We start from the raw sequence: 25786 nt of genomic DNA, 5'->3' as shown, positions 1-25786 counted from the left end.
ATCTTGGCCATTCTTACAGGTGTAAGATGGAATCTCAGAATTGTTTTGATTGGTATTTCTCTGATGGCTAAGGATGTTGAGCATTTCCTTAAGTGTCTTTCAGCCATTTTAGATTCGTCTGAGGAGAGTTCTCTGTAGAGGTCTTACTCCATTTTTTATTGGATTACTTGTTCTTTTGATGACCAATTTGTTGAGTTCTTTGTATATTTTGGAGATCAGTCCTCTGTCTGATGTGGGGTTGGTAAAGATTTTTTTTTCCGTTCTGTAGGCTGCCATTTTGTCTTGTTGACCATGTCCTTTGTTTTATAGAAGCTTTTCATTTGCACAAAGTCCCATTTATTAATTGTTTCTTTCTGTATCTGTTCTACTGGGGTTATATTTAGGAAGATAGCAACATTGTTTGTCATAGACAGAACCTAAAAACAACCTATATGCCCCTTGATTGAAGAATGGATAAGGAAAATATGATACATTTACACAATGGAGTACTACACAGCAGAAAAAAATGACATCTTGAAATTTGCAGGTGAATGGATGGAGCTGGAAAATATCATATTGAGTGAGGTAACCCAGACCCAGAAAAACAAATATTATATGTACTCATTCATAAGTAGTCTTTCAACATAAAGCAAAGAAAATCAGCCTACAAATCACAATCCCAGAGAACCTAGACCACAATGAGGACCCTAAGAGAGACATACATGGATCTAATCTACATGAGAAATAGAAAAAGACAAGATCTCCTGAGTAAATTGAGAGCATGTGGACCATGGGAGAGGGTTGAAGGGGAGGGGAGAGGAAGGGAGAAAGCAGAGAAAAATGTAGAGCTCAATAAAATCAGTAAAAAAGAAAAACAAAATGGACAACTTAAAAAAATCCACAAGTGTTAACTTTATATTTAATAGAGGAACCCAAAGTATAAAAATGTAAATAGAGAGCACAAAATATGGATTTCATTTGTGGCAAGGGTTTCACTAGCTTTTGTGTCACTTTAACCCAGTAGATATGTCAGTGTGACCTGCAGTCCGTGAGTGGACTGTGAGTGACGGGTACTTGACTGAAATCAATGGGGTGTCTATCACCCTGTTTGAGTGGCAAGTCTTCCATTTCTCTGACCTTATTTTTAATTCATGGAATTATGAAGTATATGGTGTAAGCATGAACCAGTTGTAGTTCACAAAAAGCTCATTTACCTACTTCTGGTTTTAATGAGTATAATACCAAATGAATAAGTCACCAGATCTGGGCCCATATGCAAATATATAATCCAATATATAAAATATACAAAGATAATCTACAAAAGCGTTGTTTTTAAAGACATAAAATATATTCTTGCCTACAACTGATATGAAATATTTCCAACTTATTAAGAAATGTGATCAAATATATATTTTATTGCTGATTCATATTATCATTTAATTTTAACAGAATCATATTGCTTCTAGATCTCTATTACTTTATACATACCCTACATGAAATAAAAATTTGATCACTCAGGAGAGAAGATAAAAATAGCCTATACCATGGGATTTTATAAGTTATAGGAATTTTTAGAGCAGTATTTATACACATAGGACAACTGTTTTATATTATCAGCTCTTATGCTGTATGAATGCTCCAAGGTCATAAAACTGTTTCAGAAAAATAAAAAAATGCTTCAAAAGAAACCTAAGATTTAATTACTTATAGAAAAATATATTATTAAATTATGTGATACTCTCATCAAAAAGTAGAAAAATGCATGTAGTTTCATAAAGATAATGCAGTACTATTCCTATAGGCATTGGACACCTGAACCATCTGCCTGTTTTCTAGTATTCATTATTTAGTGGACACTTTATATAATAGTAAAGAGTCCATTACTCTTTTAAAAACTTAAACCTAGGATTTCAATAATTTTCATGCCTCCAAACCAATATCATAAATTCATGTCTATTATTATTTAGAAAATCCACTTTTAATATTTTATCTCCTAAAGATTTAGTTAATCTTGTTCATATTGAAAGGAAAGTTCAAAAGAAAATGGAGTACCTGAGCAGCTGGACTCATCGAGTTGGAAGTGATCACAGTGGGCCATACCATCACAGCGCTGGTGAGATGGGACACAGATGCCTGATGAGTTGCACATCAAAGCTCCATTGGGGCAGCTCTGATTGGCTGAACAGAAAACAGTGCTGGTGGTTAAGATGAGGAGTGGTAGCAAGTACATCTGGTTTTGAATGAGTTTCTAATAATGAAATGATTGCTGCCTTACCCTTTATTTTTCATATTTTATTTTAGAAAAGTTTCTCTATATTTTTTTCTTTATTCTGGGCAGAGAAATATCTCAACAGTTATAAAAGCTCTAGCTTCTCTTCCAGAGGATGCAGTTCAAACTGTCTGTAACTTCAAGTTTGGGGATCTGATACTCTCGTCTAGCCTCTGGAGACACAGCATGCAGGTGGCACACAGATATACTTGAAGCCAAAGCACTCATACACATAAAAAAGTAATTTTTAAAAAGTCTTTATTCTTGAAATTTTCTTACATATATAGAGTGAAATATAATTACATTCTGTCCATAGTTCTGATCCACCTCAACCATATCACATCTGATATATGCCCCTCCCAACTTCAAGTCTTTTTAAAAACCCACTAGCTTCAAAGCTACAGAGAAACCCTATCTCAAAAACAAAAACAGAACAGAACAATAAAACCCCAGTAAGTCTGCCTTAGTGCTGCCCCTATGGGAGTGGGACTTCTACTGGAGGGTGAGAATCCTCTCAGAGAGTGATTTTCCCTCTCCCAGCAATGATCAACTATCAATAGTTCTCAGTAATGGGAGGGTCCTAGAGATCATTTGCCCTATCTGTGCCACGTTTTTGACCGGCTTGATCTTGTACTGGTATTGTACAGGTAATCACAGCTGCTGTGAGCCCATGAGTACATCACATATGTCATGAGAAAACTTTTCATTTTAAATACAATTTAAATTAACCTATGATTTTCAGAAAAAGTAAAAAAAAATGGATGAAATAATTTCTCAAATATTGTCAGGGACTCAGTTTTATGTTCCCCACGAACTGATGCTGAGGTCTTAATACATAACAGGACTGTGTTTCTAGTTAGAGACTTGAATAAAGGATATTACAGCTAAGTGAAGCAATCAGGCTAAGACCCTAATCAAATGCTATTAATGTCCTTATGAGAAGAAAAAAAGGAGGAAGAGGGGGAGAGGAAGGGAGAAAGAGAAAGCAAGAGCAGGGATGGAGGATGGAGAGAGAAGTGGGTGTGGGGAGAAGAAAGATAAGATTAGGGTTTGCATGATCAGAGTTAAGGTCCTGTCTTCTGGATTCTGCCAGAAGTGATAAATACTAAAATCTCTTTGGATCTTCAATTTCCAAAAAGAAATTTAAGACCTGTGAGTGGTCACTGTGTATATACATTCAACTATGACTTGAAACACAATTAGTAAGGCTCATAGAGAGAAATTCGGGTTCAACCTGAAGGTCAGCAAAGCAAAATAGTCAGCCACTGGCTCTTACATTGACTCCCCTTCTTGTCTAAATAAAAATAGGCTATAACTAATATAAGTAAACTATATACAGTAAGCCAACATATATAGCCATGGAAAGAGCATAATAAATGTAGCCTGCATTGAAAAGAGTAGGTGCTCAATAACGGCATGTGTCCCGATGATGATTGATGTCCCTGAAGGTTTAGCTCCAGCCCAATTCCACCTGGCTTGCAGAGGCTTCCCTCCAGTATCAGTACTCATCACTGTATACCAGAACTCAGTCCCCAAGAGGCCTCCTCCATCATGGGAAGCCCCCCTCACCTCCGCACCCCACACCCTTTAAGGGAGAGAGTTGACAACCAGAAATCATCCCTTATAAGGATGTCCTGCTGGGCCATGGGCTAAGACCTGATATGGGAAGTGACTTCCATAGTAGATAATTGAGAGAGACATCTGTGACCGGACCCTTTAAAGGACATGAGCCCCTCTAGGAAGCTAGAGCCTTCATAGGTACCAGCTCCCCACTCACTGCCCCACCTCCCCAGAGAATAGCCTCCACACACTGTAAAGCCAAGAAGCAGCCAATTCTCAGATCTTATGGGGTTGCTACTCTTCCAGAGATCACATCATACTAACCAGGTGATGCATGGTTAGTAAAAACTCAGGGAGAGAAATTGGGGTTCAGCTTGAAGATCAGAAAAAGCAAAGGAGTAGGCCATTGGCTCTTGCCTTGACCTCTGTCCGACATTGCAATCCTACCTCCAGGAATCTCAGAATGAGACTGTATCTGAGAGCTGTCTCCTTCTGTTTTATAGTACTCCCTAGTTCTAGAACTAAAGGTGTGCACCACTGGATTAAAGGCATGTACTGCCCGGTTTCTATGGCAAGCTATGTAGCTACTAGGATTAATGGTGTGTGTTGCCATTACCTGCTTTGTAAGGCTGATCTGTGGAGCTGCTTTACTCTCAGATCCTCAGGCAAGCTTTATTTATTAAAACAAAATTGAAATACCACTACGTTTAAGTTTAGTAAAACATAGTATGTAAAATTCATGTGGCTCTAATGGATTATTGCAGCATAATGGAAACAGAGGGCTTCCTTGTTGTGGTTTCTAAGGAGAGGTTGGCCCAACTTCAGAATATAAGGATAGGTTAGAGGTACTATACTCACAGAACTCTAAATTGTCATGAAAATAATGTGTTTGTTGAACCTTGTCAGAACACTCTGCAGTGTGAAAAGCAGAGATTCCTTCCTTTCTCAGAGAGAACATTTCCTGAGGGTGAGAGAGCAGGACTCTAAGAGACAATCACTTTTAGAAACAACTAAAATGTCACAAAAAGATCAAACATGTCTTTCAAAACACTGGCATTGAAATGGAATGTAGAATTCATGGATGGGGTTATTTGTTTTTAGTGCTTAGCATAAGTTTAAGTGTTGCAAAAATAAAGACTCTGAAGTCTTAACAATTTTAGATAGGAATGCCAACAGCAGTTGATATTTGAAGGTCTTGTACGCTAACAAAATCAAACTTCTTAGCTATCAGAGAGCTTCCATGGATTTGTGGTGAGATCAATATTTAAAAATAATTCATATAAAGAGCTACCCTGCCAATGAAATGTATCTTTTTCATAAACTTAAATGGTATATATTTTATCAAGAATCATTTTTCCCCAAAAACTAACGGGAAAAACAAATACAGTTAATCTATATGGTAAGAGGGTCTTGCTGTGAGCCCTAGGCTACCCTAGAACTTACGGTCCTGCTGCCTTAGACTCTTTAATACTGGGATTGTAGGAACATTCCACCTTGTCTAGCTTACATGTTTTTAATTACACAGCAGGATAAAACAAAAGTAGGCCTCTCTATTTCAGGAAGCTTTTGTGATTCCAGCATTTGTTCCGTCAGTCAGTACCTACTCGCCTCCCTCCAAAGTAGGTCGTCTGCTGATACTGTTTGCCATGACTATAAAGTGACCGGGAGCTGTTTCTCAGAGAAATGGCATGCACAAGAAAGCAGTGAAAGTTAGTATCAGTGGGACTGGCCAGAGACTGGGAGTTTACAGAAGTTATCTGAAGCTGGAGTTCAAGAACACATTAAGTAAAGGTCTCAGGGAGAGGAAGAGAGGGTGGTGAGCAGATGAATGGGGGAGAATGACAGGTCTTCTACAGCATGGTAGAATAACTAGGGATGACAACGATTATTTTAGAATAACTACTAGCAGAGTGTAAAGGTTCTCAGTACTAAGTGCTACATATCCCAAGTGATAGATTTGCCAAATAACATGAACTGATCTTTGCATGTTGTGTACATGTGCTGAAATGTTACAGTATATATAGCACATAAATAGATATGGACACTATGCAACAATTGAAATATATATGTGTGTATAAAGAAACACATATACTAAACATATGCAAACACATGCTGTTTCAATAAGCAAAGGTGATCATTCTGATAAACCCATGCTTTCTGTCCAGTGTGTTGAATTTATGCTGATCCTCTCCATTATCCAAACTCAGCCATACACTGGGCTGCAAGTTAAAGAAGTTTGTTACATAGGTATATATGACCCATCCCTGTTATACGGAAACTTGAGAATCAGACAGGTATATAGGGAGTTGACATATTTCTCACTAGTAGCTGATGTGTCCCATGAAAGTTAGTGATACTTTTGGTGATGTGAAATGAATAACTTTCCTAAGATTATCCCTTATCAATATTTTTTATAATTGGCTGCTATGTATGTCAGTTATGATGTCAGTATTACTAGTACTTGGCAATGGCAGTGTGAATTACATACAGTATGAAATAGTTAGCTCTTATGATAGTTACCATTGGTATAGTCTACATTAAAATATTGGTAACTAAATCCATTTATAGACGTCTGGGAAGAGTGTATGGAAGAGTATGACTAAGTACATAATGTCCTCATAATAAATTATTATTCTTTCAGCACTAACTTATTTTAAAGTTTCACTGAACATTAAAGTGTTAAGACATTTCATAAGAGTTCTTGTTAGATTTAATTCAAGGACAAAATGCGCATCTGCACTGTCAGAGCTAGATTTGAATATACACTGAGTCTTGTAGTTTTTATTCTAATGGACCACGTGTAACTTTGTTGTTAAAATTGCTGAGTTCTGGGGCACAACAGGAGAGTTGCATATACAAATCACAGCAATTTAAACACATGCACATGACCTGTGTAAACTCAAGCTATATAAAATCACATCATAGAGAGAAGGAGTAAGCATGAATCCTACCATGACTGGCATTTGACAGCATTTAAGAGAGGGAGAAATCAGTTTTCTTTAATGATATATCCCCTGAGAGGTCAGCCACACTCCAAGGAAAAGAACACCTCTGAGATTAGTTGGGAAATACACACTGCACTTTCTGGACTGTAAGGGGAGGGGGGTGATAACGAAGAGAACTCAAAGTTGTATAGGTAGAGGAGAGGGTGGTTATGGGAAGAGTTGGTGGAAGATAGTAAACAGGTTCATAACAGACTATGAAATATTAAAGAGTTAATAAGCTATTGTTAAAGAGAGAGATACTGAGTTCCTCTGCTCTGCCCCCTCCTCTTTTCCTTCTACCAGCCCATTCTTCTGCACCCCAGAATCCCATAAACTAATGCACATTCTGAAGTGTACACTCCTCCACTGAGCTATATGCTCAGTCCCTTACTCGGGTTCTTCTACAACAATTATACTTTCAAAAATTCATTCTCATGAACCATTTGTGTATTGTTTGTTTTTAAAATAGTACCTACCGAGTGAATGAGGTTATAGATGCAAAATGATTTATGCTACTTACGATTACTTTAGTAAGAGAGAATGGCAATCTCTAAGATGATGATGGATTGGAATCAATATGCCCATAGATGTTAAAGCATGATGTTTGAAAAGGAGTATGGCAAAAGACAGATTCTTCTCATGAGACATTTAGAAACCCAATTTTCTATAAACTTTATAGCCTTATTAGGACTGATTCCGGAGTATGTCTTCATTGCCTAAGTATTTATACTAGCGGTTATAGAAAAATCAATAATTTATGTCATTTCCTATATTCAATACATATCCTTTGCTTTATGAATTCTGATAAATAGTAACTACATTTGTTTTTGTTGTCTACTTCTAAAAAGGTATTTGTGAATTTTCATTAACTATAATGTGACAGCATATAAAATCCATAGAAACTGAAATAAGTATGCTTATAAACACTGTCTGCATGTATTTATACATACAGATAATGATGCAGACACATTCACATATACTCATTATTTATAAACATCTCTGCCTTTTAAAGGAGGAAGAAAATACTGTATTTTCTGTTTTAATTAATTTGAAGTAAAATGTAGTTACCATTGTATGTTATATAATGATTTACCCACTGGAACACTCTTTCTATCTCTCCCATGGGTGTTTCGTTTTGTTATCCATCTCTACATATGGTTCAAGCCTTGATAATTTTTGGCTCATATCAACTATCCCTTAACTTACAGTAATTGATTGTCTGTCTAAAGATTTTAGGTCCACGCAGCTAAAGGTTTGTATTGTAAATTAAAATTTTAAAACATGTTTTAGATATGTTTACATGGAAAGAATCAGGTGTTTTTTTTTTTTTTTGTTTTTTTTTTTTTTTTTGAGACAGTCTTTCTACACAGCTTCTACACAGCTCAGTCTGGCCATGGACTCACCACCTCTTGTAGCTCCTTCATAAGGAAGCTTCCTATTTTTAAGCATGGATTATGTTCTGGAAAGCTTTCTTTGTCAATACTGCCTTGGATGCATATTCCAGATGCTGGTGTGGCAACTACATTTTGTCATACATGCCGTTTGTTGTTATTTTGGGCTGTTGTGTTACTATTTTCTTCCAATTTCAGTTACGTTCTCTTATCTAAAACAACTTCTTCCCTCTGCTCTTTACTGTACGTGCTAAGTAGAGCATCTCACGTTTACTGGAAACTCAATAACAGATATTGGTGTGAGCTGACATTGCAGCACCTTAGGAAGGATTGGTTGAAATGAAATACTGCTTCACTTTTTCAGAGCCAGCAATTCAGCCAATTGAGATACATATACTTAAAAACACCATTTTTCAGGTCCAACTTCACATTAAGATTTAATAAAAGAATCTCAAAAGTAAATTAGATGAAACACCTCGGATAATTCTTCTTTGTTGATTGTACTTCCAGAAGGGGACATTATGTGATACAGCAACGAAACCTTTTCAAGTGCCATTTGACCTTTATTCCTGGATCACAAAAATTAACAATTTAATTTGGATAGACTGTGAGTTAATTATCTTTATTCTAGTGTAAGGAATTTCCCACTCTATTCTTTTGTAAAGTTTTAACAGAAGGGTTTGACTAAGGTGTTCCAAAAGATAACGTGTATGACTGCATTAATTAAATCAGATAAAAATGAAACTGTTTTTGTAGAACTAAATTACATTTTAAAAAGCTCTGAATGACCTATACTGTCTTAGATGCATCTGTTTAGGATTCTTAAAACTCAGAGGAGCAGGGAGAGAAAGAAATGTAGATCGATATCACTTCTAACTGATTCTTTGAACTACTATGCAAGCTTTTCAGCAAAATGGTGCCATAGGTCCTAGTTTCACATATACTAAACACTCCAGACATGGAACATTACATGGAACAGAAGAGAAGAACCAACAAAGGTATTTACAGAAAAGATCAGCATGGACACCAGCAAGGACCTGCGTTAAAATAGGGACAGAAAATAGAGATAGGACTAAAGAGCCACAAACTGCTGGTTTCCATGTCCTAGAAGCAAGAAGAATAACTGATGTTTTACACATGACAGCAGCCTGAAACCAGGGTTTCCTCTTCAGCTGTCACTCATAAAGCCTAAATCAAAGCACACTAGTTATGAGAAAGCGATGCTCGTGAGAAATTTAAAAAAGGGAAGTAAGAACACCAGAATTAGTTTTGGTGCCGAGGACTGTTCTTCCTAATGCACATAAAATACAGAATTGAATTAATCCAGAGCTACATACCAGGGAGAAGACTGCTTTCCAGAACCAGTGGGTTTATTTGTAGTTTGGTCTACTTCCATTGGCTTTCTCCAGGGACACCACAACCTATGTTTAAGCTCATCATTCTCTTTTGTTGCTCTCCTTTGATTCTGTGGGTTAAAATTTATCTCGCTTGCATCTTGACTTTTTTAAGGAAAGGCACTTGGAGAACAGAAGTTTGGAGATCACCTCGGCTTCTTAACAGCATTAGATAAAAGTCCCATGTGAAAGACACTCTCCATAATAGAAACACAAAGCAAGACCACTATGAGGACAAGATGTTGAAAGCAAAACAGGACTGTACCTTGTCAAAATATCTCTGGTCTTTGAAACAACCTCCATCTTTACACTTGGTCATTTTGTGTTTGCTTCTGTATATAAACACTGAGCCGACTATTTCTTCTGGTTTTTAGTTTCCATGGGGGCATCTGTGCCATGCAAAAGTTCTTACATCTGCTAACCTATTTTACAGTCTAATTCTTAAAGCTAGTTGGATCTTAAGAGGACAGAAGTGAGGGTTTTCTGCCCCTCCTCTACCACCATGTCTTCACAGTAGTTTTCAATGTTTGCTTTGTTAAAACAATTTTTAAGCTATCATACAAAGTAATGGATACTTAGAATACTCTTTTAAATAATCTATATTCATGTGTGTCTGTGGCTCTGTGCACTTGTGAACGCAGGTGACCATCATGGCCATAAGAGGGCACCTGGAATTAGAGGATATTGTGAGCTGCCGCAGGTGTGTGCCAGGAACCAAACTCAGGTTCTGTGTAAGAGTATTATACTCCCTTAACTGCTAGGCCATATCTCTAGTCCGAGGCCTGGACTTCATTATAACATTTTTATGTATATTTGTTATTAATTGTTCCCTTCTCCCATCTCCCTTTTCTTGCCTCACTCTTTGTTGTTAGGCCCCTTCAAGCCCACCCCAACAACACTCCTTCTGCTTTCATGTAACCAATGATTGTTTTTATTTATTGCTTGTTTATTTACACTTCAAGTGTTCCTTTAGATTTTATATCGCTCTATTTTTATTATTTTCTCAACCATACTTGCAACATCAGTTATCATATGCTGATGCTAAGAATCCTTCTTTGTCTGTGTTTCTCTTTTAATTTCTGTGTATACATTTCCAAACACATTCTGAACATTTATTTTTGTTTTTCACAAACACAGCATCTAAAAATGAAGTCATAATCTTCCCAGAGAACCTCCTGTGTCCCCTATTTTCGTAGCTGTCACCATGGTACATGAGCTGCCTTGATGCCCAAATAGGGAACTTCAGCCATTCTGAATCCCTTTCTTTTCTTCATCTCATAATAACATCATAAATCATTCATAATCTTTATCATACACCACATTTTAATCCATCTCTGACTATTGAAACTGTGACACCTAACCACTCTCTCTCTCCCTTCAGCCTGGTCAATACTGATCTACATTGATCAAACACTCTTACACAGCCCTGGCATAGCCTGTAAAACCACACTGAGAAGTGCCTCATGCTCTGTAACACAGTGTGTTCATCCTACCCTATCAAACAGTATTACATTCCTCTACTTATTGATCTTCTTCTTCAGTATAGTTTGCAACTATACTGCAACCCTGAGAAAAGTGCATCTGTCTGCATCAGTGATGCCTGTCTTAGTTAGTGTTACTGTTGATGAAACACCATGATGAAAAGTAACTTGGGGAGGAAAGGTTTATGTCACTCACAGTTCCACGTAAGAGTTTGTCATCCAAAGCAGTGAAGACAGGAACTCAAACAGGGCAGGAACCTTGAGATAGGAGCTGATGTAGGACATGAAAGGGTGCTTCTTATTGGCTTGTTTCCGATAACTTGCTTAGCCTGCTTTGCTATAGAACCTAGGACCACCAGCCCAGGGATAGCACCACACACAATGTATCAGGCCCTCCCCCACCAATTGCTAATTAAGAAAGTGTCCTACAGGTTTGCCTACTGCCTGGTCCTAGAATTTTTTTTTTTAAATTGACGTTCTCTCCTCTCAGATTACTTTAGCTTCTGTTAAGTTGACATAAAACTAACCATCACAATGCCTAGCACAAGTTGTAGTGTCAATGAGGGTTCTATTGAAGGTATGTGAATCAATGTTTGAACTATAATTTAAATAATAACATTACAAGTGAATAGCAAAACCTAGATATAAAGTATAATGCCTTGAAATATTCGGTGAACTGTGTTCATTAACCACACCTGTACTTATTGTTGCAGCATTTTATCCTTCACTCCTAATGTTGATTCCCTTGGGGAACAGAACATCAAATAAGGAAATACCTGGATGCTAAGTTTCCAATGGATCCTAAAAATCATAAGGACACAGCAGTCTTCTAAGCTTCTCTTTAACTAGTATTCTATCTTAAAGTCAAATGTCCAATGACATCAGATGACTTGTATTGAATATAATATTGTTTCTGTTAGTCAAATTGTATTAGAGCTCTTATGGAAACAGCAATAAACCATTTGGCAATGTTTATTTGGAATCTTCTCCCTTTGCCTCCTTCACCAATAACACAGTGTTATGAAACCTGCCTTCTTTTTAATCACACAGTGTAAAACAAGGGAACAACAGGAAGCAGAATAACCAACCCTCAAGTCTTAGGCAGAAAAACTTTCTTAGGCAGAAAAAGTTTTACTAATGAAAGTCTAAACATTTTATTCCCAGCCAGGCGGTGGTGGCGCACGCCTTTAATCCCAGCAGTCGGGAGGCAGAGGCAGGCGGATCTCTGTGAGTTCGAGACCAGCCTGGTCTACAGAGCTAGTTCCAGGACAGGCTCCAAAGCCACAGAGAAACCCTGTCTCGAAAAACCAAAAAAAAAAAAAATTATTCCCAGAGACTGTTTTCCACCTTTTTATTTGTTTTACCCCCCTTCCCAATAATCACATTTCTGGATTTCTAGTTGATTACTAAACCCCCTTGCTTCATTCCTTGATTCCTTCATATGGTTGTATTCAAAAATGACTTTTTTCATGTAAAAACTATGTTCTGCTCTTATGTTTTAGGAATTTAAAAAATATAATGTATAAATAGAATAAAGAACCAAACAAAAAATAAGTAGGATGTTAGTGGCTTTTGAACCTTATCATGACTGGCTAATCACCTTTAGCTGTAAGCAATTATTTCTTAACATTTTTCCCCTTTCTCTCCAAAAGAGAATACATAAAGCAAAAATGGTGAATATTGAGAGCAGAGTTTGGGGTTTATATATCCTAGCTCAAATTCTTCTAGTGTGATAGGTTCGGTATTATTGACTGTGCTATATGGATGAGGAAATGCCATTAACAACACTAAAATATCTCCTTGATATTCTGCATCTTTAGTCTGTAACATAATATACCCTTTTATTATATTGAAAATCTTTTTCATACAATGTCTCTGATCATGGTTTCTCCTTCACCAACTCTACCTAGATCTTCCCCACCTCCTCATCCACACAACTATATGACTTATTCTCTTTTTTGTAGAAAACAAGCAGACAAATCAGAATTATTTAAAAAAGGGAATCACAAGAAACACACATGAATATGAACAACCAAGAGCAAAAAGCATGAAAACACAAAATATTAAACCATGATAATCAAATAAAAAGTTTTCAAGACAAAACAAAGCATTATGAGGTGAAAAATCTACAAATACCATTGAGTTCATGTTGTTTTAGCCATCTATTACTTGTCATTGGACATACCATTACATGTGGCTAATACAGCCAGTGAGAACCCACTAAAGAAAGCTATTTTTTCCTTTGCAAGCAGGTAGAGATAGCACAGATGTTAGGTATAGAGAATGGGACTAGGGAGAGAGACAATCTCCTGAGGGGAAATATGATACACAGTTATCAAGAAATGGGCAGACCAAAGCAAAAGTACAAAATGGGGAGGGTGAGAGAAGATGTGGGGTAAAGAAGGGAATACAGGAAGGGACAGCTAACACTAAGGGCCATTGAGAAGTCGTAGGAAAACACCAGGAACTCTTAATGATAGGAAACCTACTAATATAATTTTCCAGGCCTAAACCAGTGTGTGTGTGTGTGTGTGTGTGTGTGTGTGTGTGTGTGTGTTATAATCAATTCTTTGTCTAAAGGCCTTGATTTGGGCTAAATATCTTAACATTTAAGATAAAAATAAATTATAACTGCAATACTTTAATACATTTATAAAATGTGTTAAAAAGATAACATAATGAAAAATGAGCTAGAGTTAAACGGATGGGAAAAGAAGAGGCTAACAGAAGTTAGTGTAACCATAAACTGAGCCTTTCCAGAAATGGAAAGCAAGAGCCACATGGCTTGTTTAGCTATATAAGACACAAACATACTGTTATTGATGATATGGGCTATTCTGGAGACCTTGACTTCATCTTTCAAACTCTATCATTTCTAAACAGAATTTCTTCCTGGAACACTGAGTTAGTGAAAACACTCACCGCAGCTGGATTCGTCTTCATTAAAGTGGCAGTCAGCCACTCCATCGCAAAGCAGGAGAGATGGGATACACTGGCTTTCCGAGCACTGGAATTCGGTATTACTGCAGAGTTGAGGAGAGGGGCTGGAAGAGCAATCTATTTCATCAGATCCATCTATACAGTCTTCCCGTCCATCACACTTCTCTGCGTCAGGGACACACTGGGTGCTGTAGAAACAAGCAAACTGGTCTTCTTCACACAATGATGGCTGTGGTAAGGCCGGACCTGAAAAAGAGAGCAGGCGTGTCTATGATGTGGTACTTTTTCTTTGTCTATGTCCTGTATTGAACCATCCCAGGGCATACCTGACTGTTGTATAATTATAAAAGAATTCCTAACTTAAATAAATTAACTTCTAATTATGAAATAGTAATTGTATAAAATATATAAATGTGATAAAATATGCCTTAACTACTCTCAGAAGCTACAGTCTTTAAAGGGGGCATTTCTGGGGATAGATAGTGAAAGGGCTCAACAGAGGTGTGAAGTGAATACTTGCTGCTGAGCCTGCGGAGCTGAGTTCGATCAGCGGAACCGAGGGACAAAAGGAAATAAACAACTCTCAAGTGGACCTATGCTGGATGCCTTGAAGGGCTAATGAATTTAGGGGCTCGACGTGGACCTATGCTGGATGCCTTGAAGGGCTAATGAATTTAGGGGCTCGCCACAGCATTGTCACAAGTCACCTGTCAAACAGGAACTCAGCTGGACCCCAGTCAAACCCTCTCACAATCAGTTTTCTTTCCTTTGTTTATCTGTGGGGAGAATTTCCTGTGAGATTCCTCCAATGAAGTATCTCAGCAGGAATATGTCTCCTGAGTTAGCCTCCTGGGGACCCTGATCTAAAGCATAGCCAACTACCAACACATTTCTTGTTCAAAATTAAACCTCCTCTGAATTCCTTCTCAACTTTTCTACTGAGATATTTTTGATCCAGGAAGAACATGAAGTTTCATTTCCTGTGGGAGTCTAGGTATGCTCTGAGCTGGAGGCACTCCTCTGTTAGCTCAATATTTCTTTTAAGTCTCTTGTTTTATCCTAATGTAAATTTGGTGTTTTAGTACAGAATATCTTGTCCCTGCTTTTGAGATAAATGAAATTTATCAGTGTTCAAATAAAATTAAGATTCCTGTAAGAAACACTTTGTTTACCTTTAGACCTGAGTGTAGTATTTTGCATACATATTTCAAGAAATTTTCACTATTAGGAAATGTTTCTAAAATAAAAATTTTAATAAATTAATTATGGAATATAATGTATGGAATCATACAATTATTTAAATTAGCATTTCTTATTTCACGTTGTAACAACTGCTCCATTTTTACACATTGAAAACCCTAAGTGCACAGTTTCCACGACATGGATTTCAGAAAAAGGCAAGACCGTGTAAACAGTGAGTTCTGGGAGTGCTAGAGGTGGGCGGAGAAGAAGGAAGGGAGAGCCAGAACATTGGGGATGTCACAGCATAGAAGCTTCTCTATATCATCCATTTGTCAAAATACACTGAATTTTCAACACCAACCTATGTTGAGGGTGTAGTAAATTTCTATGCATTCTACTTGCTTTTGCTGTAATTCTTCAACGTGTACACTACATTATATATACGTATATATGTTATGTATCCCACACAAACATTATTATATATATATACTGATGTCAGTATAAATGCCAACATTAGTGTTAAGCTTTAAGAGATTCTCTCTTTAAATCTCTATTTTCTGAATCTCTGCAAGTTCTCAGAATATAGACATCCAGTCTTAGAAGCAGGTAGATACAGTGCATTCTGGTCTAGCTCATTGTTCCATGTCTCACTATGTCGAAAATTTGCTTAGTCAGGTTAATTAAACTAATGGCTTTGAGGTTCAAGGAAAGTGTAAGCAGAAGAGAAACCATGTCAGATCAATAATTAACTATAATGAGTTTCCTTGAAAATGCATCACAGTAGAGAGCTATTTCACAAGAGAGTATGCCATGCTCTTCCAATGTTTTAACTTACTTTAGGAAGATAGTATATTCTATGTTGACAGTGTTTTTTTTTTTTTGTATTTCATGGAGTACAATTAAAATAGACAGGTTTAAAGAAAGCAATAGAGGGAGATTACTCAGAAATGTTTGTGGGCATGCGTGCATGTATGTGTGTGACAGAGTAAAAAGAGAGACAGAGACAGTTATATGCACACACAAACACACACAAAGAGAGAGATTTATTTTGACATGATACTATATATTATTATATGAATTAAGGGTGTTTTCAAGCTATGATATGCCAAAGGTATCACATTGTCCTAATGGCAGGTAAAGAGAAAAGAATTACCCCAACAAAACTCACGGTTCATAAGCTATGATGTTTCTCAAAAGGAGAATCACAGATTTCTAGTGCTTTGAAATAAGCTATTATAATTATACAATAATCTTTACTAGGTTGCAGTTGATTTATTGTTTGTATATTAAAGTTGATTCATGGATGTAGCAATAAGGTTATTTTCCTTTAATATGTCACTAACAAATATGTTTTTGGCAGTGGAGATTAAAGGTGGAAATTGATGAGTATTATCTTGAAACTGTATATAAGAGGTCATTCTTTTGACTCTGTTGCAAGCATATGACTATCACCTATCCTGTACTTCAACAGCAAATGGACTCAAATCCTCTGTAGACTTCAGTTCTTTACTGTATGAGTTAACATTAAGAATAGGCACTCAGAATCAAAATAGAATCTCCTAAAACTATATATTATCATCAGGAGACTGCAATTCCTTTCCTACATTAGCACCTGAATGCATCTTTGCTCATCAAAGCTTTGACTTTTATACAGAATTTGGAAAAACCAAAATGGAGAGAGAAAATGTTCTCCTTTCCTTTGAGAAAATAGTGGCATCTCATTACCCAGATAGAGTTGAGGGCATGAGTTCAATATATAGTTCTTTATTCAAAGCCTTAAGTACTAGATATGCATTGCCTAATGAACTATTCCCATTGACTGAATATGCTGTAATAGTAATAGACAGAGAAGCTATATATCTTCAGAAATCTCTATTACTCTATACTCCCCTTATAGTTAAATAAAACGAAGTGATAATTTGTTATATAGATTCTGGGAACTCTACCAGTTGTTCTGGACAATTTGGAATTTTTCATAAATAGCTTTGACAAACAATGTCATTTGTGAGGTTTTTAATTTTTTTATATGTATGAGTGTATCTGCCTCATGCATGTCTATGCACCACATGCATGTCTAGTGCTCATCGTGGGCAGAAGGGGCAGTAAATTCTCTGGAAATGAGGTTACTGACAGTTGTGAGCTGCCATGTATATGCTGAAAAGTTAAACCTGTTCCTCTAGAAGAACAGTCAGTGATCTTAACCACTGAACCGTCTCTCTAGTCATCTTTATGTGAGAGTTCTTTTATATACCAGATTTCTTTTCTAAAAAGGGCTTAGACAGGAAAAATAAAAAGATCTTTTAGAAATAAAGTAATCTTCCTGTGAAAAGAGGTTTAGTAACTGTCACTAACTTTAGCTTCTCTAGTTAACAAACATTCCTCTGATTTCTACCTTCCACTTCATTTTGTGCTTTGCAGGTTGTTTGAGTGCCCAACATAGTGACTATATCTTCGTCCTTCTGAGAATGCTGTGTTTTGTTCACTTATGTCTAGATAGCAATAGAACATATTCTTCGCAGAAAAAATTACTGCACAATGACACTCAGTGGGGTATTGTCATGAATTTCATTGATGCTCTTTACAGACTCATGATGCCCAAGGATAATCTGATGAGTGTTTTCTATATGACAAATATGTTTAGTGAAAGCAACATTAAATGAGTTGAAAGGAAAAAGCACCCAAGAAAATCTAACCAAAGTCAAAAATTAATCTATTTGTAAATATGACCATTCTTGGTGACTTAGCATGGATACTTATTGTAGCATACAGAAAATCCTTTATAAATTGGTTATTATATTAACATTAAAATATTGTAAACAATTTTGTGAAGGATATAATGATTTTTCACTATAATTTATAAAACATCATGACTTGAGATAACTTTGAATTTTGGACTGTGTTAATATTTCTCCAAGTTCCCTTTATAACATATACAAATACTAACTTAATTTTTCAGAGTATTCATCTGTCTACCATTATGGATTAAGAGATTGTCAATGAAAACTTATTCCAGGGTAAGGGTAGTTATTGTACATTTTGTTCCTTTGCCTAATTACTCCAGCATCTTCTGACGATTAATAACTACAGGGAAATGTCATCAACTTTTCAATGCCTTTCTATGTTTATCTAAGTACCCATTTTAAGACCTATCATTTTGGTTTTTACTCTCTTTTTCTTTACTCTGAATATGCTGATGAACAAATTCTCTAGGTTTTTATTTAATTCCTCTTGGTTTCATTTCATTGTCTTATCATGACTCTTTAGATTCTCTGAAACTATTCATATAAACATGCACACACATACACACACATGTTTTCTAGTACTAATTATATTGTAAGTTCCAGAAATGCAAATCTCTCATTTTTACTACCATAAAATTTGAAAGACTATTTTACACAACAAAAAGAAACCCAAGTCAAAAGAATAACTAAGGATTATATGAGGTTACCATTCTCAGAAGGTTAGAGCATGGCTGTCTATACCCTTGACATCACTAGTCTAATAGTCTCTGTATTTACTTTTTCAAAACAAAAAAGTGCCAGTTGGAAGCATACAGTTGGCTAATCCTAAATTGGTAGTCATGTATGAGAATCTCACCACTTAAAGTAGCATATTGATTTTCACACTACTTTATTTTTGGCTATGCATCTTGTCTTCTTATTTTTGGAATCACTCTTGAAAATGATGTAACACTTAGACCAAATGATAACGTGCATTGCCCACAATAAACACACTACATTCTAATGACAAATGGGAAGAAAAAACAACAGTAAAAGCCATCAAATGTATAAACTCATATAATATACAGTAGAAGAAAATTACTGAAAGTTTCCAGCCAACTACTAAATTAGTTTCTTACCCTTTAACACAAATACTTTGTTATCTATGTCTATAAAAATGATCCCTTCAAAGTAGGACTCTTTTTTTTTCTTTTTTCTTTTTTTTTCTAGCTCTCCTATCTCCATAACTTTAGCCCTGATGAATACCTGGCTAAGAACTCCTTGCCCTTTATCCCTTCTTGTGAAAATCCTTTGATTTCAAGGGCAAAGCCAAAGCTTGCTTCTTCAAGAAGTAAGTATCCTTAATCCTCTCCACAGGAAGTTCATTCTATTTTAGAATCCCTAGCTTTTAAGTTTGTAATTCCCTTATGTGTTACTGTGTAATTTAACATAGTTTGTTGTTTGACAGTTTATCTTTGCTGTATTAAAATAGCCCCATCGCCATTAAGCCATTTTGTTTGTTTTCAATATAGTAGTAACAAGTTTAAGACTGTGTGAGAATCATATAAAGTTTAAGTCAGTAGAAAGAACATGTATGTGTTAGGAACTGCAGTTCAAATTAAATTTATTTAAAACAATTTGAATGTATGAATCAATTTTATAGTTTTGCATCAGCTAGTGTCTCATAAATTGACCTCATCTTAAAATGAATGGTGTAATTTGGATTTCTCATCCTTATCTGACTAATTCCTTCCTGTCTAATGCCCAGCAACGAAGAAAGAGCAAGTAACGTGACTTCCCCAAAGGCAGTGGAGCAAAGGGGAAGTTTGGCCCCTTGAACTTCATGACTCTCACTTCTAACCAAAGTTCCTGGTTCTTGCTTTCTTATCTTCAAGTCCAATGGATTCATGTGAAAAGTACGGCAGGGAAGAAGAATGTGGCCTCCATTCAGGAATGGAAAGAAAGTTGTTTTTCAACAGTTATAAAACCAAAATCAAAACAAATTTACAAGCACCCCCACGAAATTTCCTAGCTTCCTGTTGCCTTGAATTACTCTAAGTTCTCTCTTATTTTTTTTTTAGCACCTTGATAGTTGCCAATAATTTATATTTAGCAAGTCAAGATAAAAGGGATACCCTGGGTCAATATTTCTTTCCTTCGGAATCTGTCTTAGGTTTTGGAAGGTCTATTTTCTTTCTATTTAACAAAAATAAGCTAGAAGGAGAATAAAATATCCATGGTAGTCACGAAAGAGAGCCTTCTGAGCTTTTGGAAGCCATCAGCGGAGCTTGATGTCTGCTGTGCTTATGTATTGGATAGGACATCAGACAGCATGTTCTGGTGAGGGTATTAATCAATGGATGACTACATATGTAGTGTCACATAAGAGTTATTCTCAGGCTTAAAAATAGCATTTCTCGATAGAACATCTGCTCACCTTACTAGACCTGGATTGAGGTGGGTGGTCCTCGGACTTCCCACAGGTCAGGGAACCCTGATTGCTCTTTTGGCTGATGGGGTGGGGGACTTGATGGGGGAGGGGGACTTGGTGGGGGAGGGGGACTTGATGGGGAAGGGGGACTTGATCGGGGGAGGGGGAGGGAAATGGGAGGCAGTGACAGGGAGGAGGCAGAAATCTTTAATAAATAAATAAATTTTTTAAAAAAGAGTAAAATAAAGCAAGAAAATATAGCATTTCTCATTTACCCATTGGAATGGCTAATGCAAATGCTTCAGAGGGGCAAAATCTTAAGTCCTGATTGTTATTTTTTCATGGGTGAAAAACTCAAGCCCATTGGCAGTTAATTGGTGCATTGAAAATTTGAACCCAGGGCTTGATTTTTAATGTGTACATTGATAGAATCTAGCAACATTGGATTCTTAAGGTGGGCACACCAATGCAGTGCAGTCTCGGTGGTTTAAATTACATATATTGTAGTATGGTGACACATATTTGTAACCAGAACACTTGAGAGGCCGAGGCAGAAAGATCATGAGTTCAAGGCCTGCTAGGGCTCCATTGTAAAACCCTGTCAAAAACAACAAAAATCCATAGATCTTTATGTACCAATAGTCCAGAAATCAAACATTTGAGCTCAAGTCCTTCTCAGAGGTAGGTTCCCTTTGAAGTCTCCATGGAAGAAGCCGGTCCATTCTTTTCTTATTACATTGTTGTTTTACTAATAATCCAGGTAAATTATTGCTTGCAAGTGGATTACTTTTAATCTCTACCTATTTCAGCATATAGAATTCCATGTGTCTATCTCCATGTGACTCTTCTAATAAGCACACCGTCTACATTAGTTTAAAGGGTGTCCCATAATCCAGTTTGAGATCATCCAAGATCTTACTTTAACTATGTCTTCAAAACCTCATTTGTAAGTAAGATTATATTTGGAGGTTCTAAAATGGGCATAGGTTTGGGGTACTTTAGTTTTTTTTTCTAAATCTGCTGTAATGAAAACCATACAAAGCATACATACAATAAACAAAATGAAAAAAAAATCTAACCAAAAATGACTTGGGATGGGGAGGGTTTATTTAACTTACACTTTCAGGTCAAGACACATCATTGAGAAAAGTCAGAACTGGCCCTCAAGGCAGGCACCTGAAGGCAGGACCCGTGGAGGAGTACTCTGTGCTGGCTCACTATTATGTACTCAGTCAGGTGTTTTCTATAGCCTAGAACCACATACTGAGGACGCTGTGCCTTGATACATCAATTGGTAGTCAAGACTGTCCTTTGTGGACATGCCCATTGACCTTGATCTTTGCAACTCCTTCAATGGAGCTTGCAAAGAAAGCCTAATTCTAACGATGCCTGGAACCCAAATGTCTGGCCTTTTACCCATTGAGAAATAAAGCTCTGTGGATCTTTGTCATACTTGTTTTTGACAGGGTTTTACAATGGAGCCCTAGCAGGCCTTGAACTCATGATCTATCTGCCTCAGCTTCTCAAGTGTTCTGGTTACAAATATGTACATCATACTGCACAATTCTGGCATCTTTACTAAGAAGACACTGGGCTGTGTCACATTGACAATAAAGGCTTGCCAAGACTTGTGGAAAGACATTTTTCAGCCCAGAAGTGCAGTGAACTCCAATGTAGAGATATATGTTTCCTTCCTGTGCCTCAATTGCCTGCATTGGTATATTCTGGTCTTGGCCTACTCATTTGACTCCTGGAAGAACTATATAGAACTGTATCATAAATACTATGAGATAATTCATTGCTCAATACGACACAACCTCCCCTCAGTTTTGGAAACATCTGTGTCCTTACAACCTTCTAAAATGTTTCTTATTCATGGTAAAAAATGAAATCGTCTTTATCCAAAGGAGGAAGAAGAAGAAAAGAAAAACAGAAATCATCTCTCTCTCTCTCTCTCTCTCTCTCTCTCTCTCTCTCTCTCTCTCTCTCTCTCTCTCTCTCTTTTCTCCTCCCTCCTCTAGATTGCTGAGGGGATGTGATTAGCTCTTCTGCTCTCATGCCCTCAATGTTGCCTCACCTGTACCCCAGACAACAGGATCAGCTCTGTGTGCTGCACAGGTGGAGGTGCAGGGTCCCCACTCTCTTGAATGCCACAGCTAGTGAGGGACAGGACTGGTTTTCCCACTCTTGTGACCCCAGACACAGCTCTCTCACCTCTGGCAGTAATGAGTGAGGGGAGGAGTCTGCAGAGAGCCCTGCTCCTGCTGCTGGCTTTTGTCATGGCCCACTCAGATGCAGCATTCTGGAGTCTCTATGTCATCACTGTCTTGCCACCCAAGGCTTTCTAGGGTGGGGAAGGGCTGGGTCTTCAAACTCAGGTGTGAAACGTTAATTCTCAGTGAGCTACAGCCTCCACTTGAGATGAAGCTGGACTAGGCTAAGGGGAACCAGGTTATGCCATCCTTGGCAGGCACCACTAAGGGGTGTTGAACTCTCAGCGGGCCAAGACACCGGGTGCTGTCTGCTTGGGGACCCTTAGGACTAAGACAGGCTCTCTGGTGTGAGTGTGGGTGAACCAAATCTGAAAACCTGAGAGCAGGTGAACTGGCCCAGCTCCTTGCTGCAGGCTGCACTGGGTGAGCTAGAAAAGGCAGGGCTGGAGAGCTCACCAGGTAGTGATGATGAAGGAAAACTGGCGCTCTGGCCAACCAACTACCACCCGGACCCAGAACCAAGGCTGTGAGCGAGCTCACCCCAGCATCCACTTCATCTGTGAACTACTGGAGCATGTAAAGAGGCTGGACCTGCAGATTAAAAGCTGCAGGATCTCCATGAGAACAAGGCAGCAATAGGATATCCAAGAGGAGTCCCAGGGAGAGCTCATTATCTACAGTATAGCAGAAGCCACAGGTCTCAGTCAGACCAATGAACACTTACAAGAAAAGAATGGAATAAATAAATGGGCCGCACTAGAGCTTCCACAATGAGATCTCTTCCTCCTTCTCTTCTCTTCTTCCTCCTTCTTTTTGGTTGGTTTGGTTTTTGGTTTTCCTCTTATTTTTATTTTTGTGGGGGTGGTTTGCAAAGGTAGAGGGCAGATGTGAGGGGATGGGGAGATGAGTGGGATCCGTGATGCAAAATCAATTTTAAAATAATTTAAAAAACGTATTTTATGAAAATGAATGCATTCCCCTGTAGACTCAGAATTTGTAGCATTTGTTACAAGGTCAGCAGAAAATTATCGCAAACCAAGTTAATGCCATGTCTTACTGATGTTTGGATTTTGCCAACTGAGGGAAGAGGAACAAAGCAAGTAGTCTAGGCATAGGAGAGTTTTGGTTTCCCCTTTGTGGAGGGCTGAGAGATGAATAAATACTGGAAGAAATAATGCAAATATCTATCACCCACTTCACATAGCAAGCACTAATTTACAGGGCCCCTTATTATAAGGCTATGAGGTAAGGATATTTGTAATTTATATTATATTTCCACTGTGTCACAATCTCAGGATTTCTAGTCAATAAAACATAGTAAAACATGTATTTTGGGGAGGAATTTATTAAAATTTGTCAGTTATTAATTTTTACATGAAACATTTACCCCTATTCAGCAGAACTGGTAGTTTTCAATGTTTGCCTCTTCTGTCTCCCTTCCCATACTTCTTCCTAGCCTGTCTCACCCTCTTTCTTGCCAACCCTCTTGTTACTTTCTTGACGAGTTCTCATTCTACAGCCCAAGATGCGCTGAAATTAAAAATTTTCCTGTCTTAACCTCCATGGTACTTAATGCCACAGACATGCAATGTTGGCCTTTGTAGAAAAGAAGTTTTATTTTCTTCATACTAACTGCTGATGAGTTGTCTTAGCAAATATTTCTCAGGAATTAAAATTCCTGTTCTCTTTCTGAAAGTCTAAAAATTCTGAGTTTTTGGCTGCTTCCTGGAAATTCAACACAACTGGAGGAATGTTACTGGTGCAAATCAAGCTCAAGGTCTCCTGTTGCTAATGGGCACTGATATTTCTGAAGTGCAATGATAGAAAAATCAGATGACCGAAAAATAAAGCATCGTTCATCCACAAGGCTTATGTCTAATGCTTCACTGAATAGTAAACAGCTGAGGCTTAATCAGACTTCATATTTCTCAGAAGTTTCAAAAACCTGGGTTATTATTGTTTGAAATAACAATGAGAAAACATGATTCAAAGTAATAAAAGTAAACCAAGTTATGCTATAGCTTTTTATATTAATTCTAATAAATAATTTTGAGAAAATATTAAAGCAATGATTTAGAGCCTGGGGTATAGCCTAGAGAAGAGGAAATTTGTCTAGTATATACAAGGCCCTTAGCATTATCCTCAGCACCATGCACACATACCCACCAACCCACCCACCCACACAGCACACACACACACACGCACGCACGCACACACACACATGTATACATAAATAGTAATAAAATAAAGCAAAGATCTTTTAACCATATAACTTCATTTCATATATGATTTGGGATTTCCCTATGCATGCTGTGAATATGTTTTAATACCATTGGTTAATAAAGAAGCTGCTTTGGCCTATAGCAGAGCAGAATATAGACAGGCTGGAAGAGATAGAGAGAGAGAGAGAGAGTAGGCAGAGTCAGACAGATGCCATTTAGCTGCCAAAAGAGGAGGACAAGCTAGAACCTTATTGGAAGGCAATAATCTCATGATACACAGATTAATAGAAATGGGTTAATTAAAGTTGTAAGAGCTAGCTAGAAATATGCCTAAGTCATTGGCAGTGTTGTAATTAAAATAGTTTCTGTGTGAGTATTTGGGGGGGGGGCAGGGAGGAAAGAGGAGTCTCTGCTGACACATACAGATTTCTTCACAACTAGAAATAAAATTGTTTCAAGTAGACATTTAACAATATAGCAAAAAAAAGAAAAAAGACATACTATTCTCATTTTCTTTTCTCAGAGTCGTATATTGTTTTGTATACTCCTTCAGACAGCACAGATGGTATCTGTAGATTATTAATATGGTTTTATATTTTCTTTGTCATTTTCTATATTTATTACAAAGAAACACAGTTTTCTATTGATATTAGTTATGTCCTTCACATTCACCAACATATGAATATTTTTCTCATCCTATTTTTCAATGGAAAATTCACCTACTCCATATGTCTCTAAAATTTTCATTACAGTGCTAATCAGATGGAAAGACATTTATACTAGCACTAAAGGGACACTTCTTTAAGGATTTTAAAATATGAGTTTAGCCTTACACTGTATATTATAGTTATTTTTTCTTTACAGATCTTCAAATTAAGCTATTTCATGTTTATTGGGTGATTCTAAAGACTCCCTGGCATGTTTCTATGAGATTTGACAACTGTATCTTCAGAATCACTCCTTAAATTCATTCCTAGAAAGCTTCTGACCAATCAGCAATGAATCCCTTTGCCAGGAAGC

General features: G+C 37.2%; 1 protein-coding gene across 1 annotated transcript in view; it reads right to left on the bottom strand.

Annotated features, from left to right (window-relative positions):
• Positions 1 to 25786, bottom strand: part of Malrd1 (MAM and LDL receptor class A domain containing 1) — a 463630-nt gene that overhangs the window by 88121 nt on the left and 349723 nt on the right. Inside the window, exons 21-22 of the mRNA XM_050152697.1 lie at positions 13981 to 14244; positions 2032 to 2157 (exon numbers count right to left, since the gene is read on the bottom strand). Of these exons, the coding sequence (XP_050008654.1) occupies positions 2032 to 2157; positions 13981 to 14244 (390 nt within the window). The remainder of the gene's footprint in view (positions 1 to 2031; positions 2158 to 13980; positions 14245 to 25786) is intronic.

This window comes from Alexandromys fortis, unplaced genomic scaffold (assembly GCF_014885135.2).
Source record: "Alexandromys fortis isolate MF-2015 unplaced genomic scaffold, M_Fortis_MF-2015_v1.1 scaffold_54, whole genome shotgun sequence".
NCBI classification, from domain to species: Eukaryota; Metazoa; Chordata; class Mammalia; order Rodentia; family Cricetidae; genus Alexandromys; species Alexandromys fortis.
This window is presented reverse-complemented; position numbering and strand designations above follow the sequence as displayed.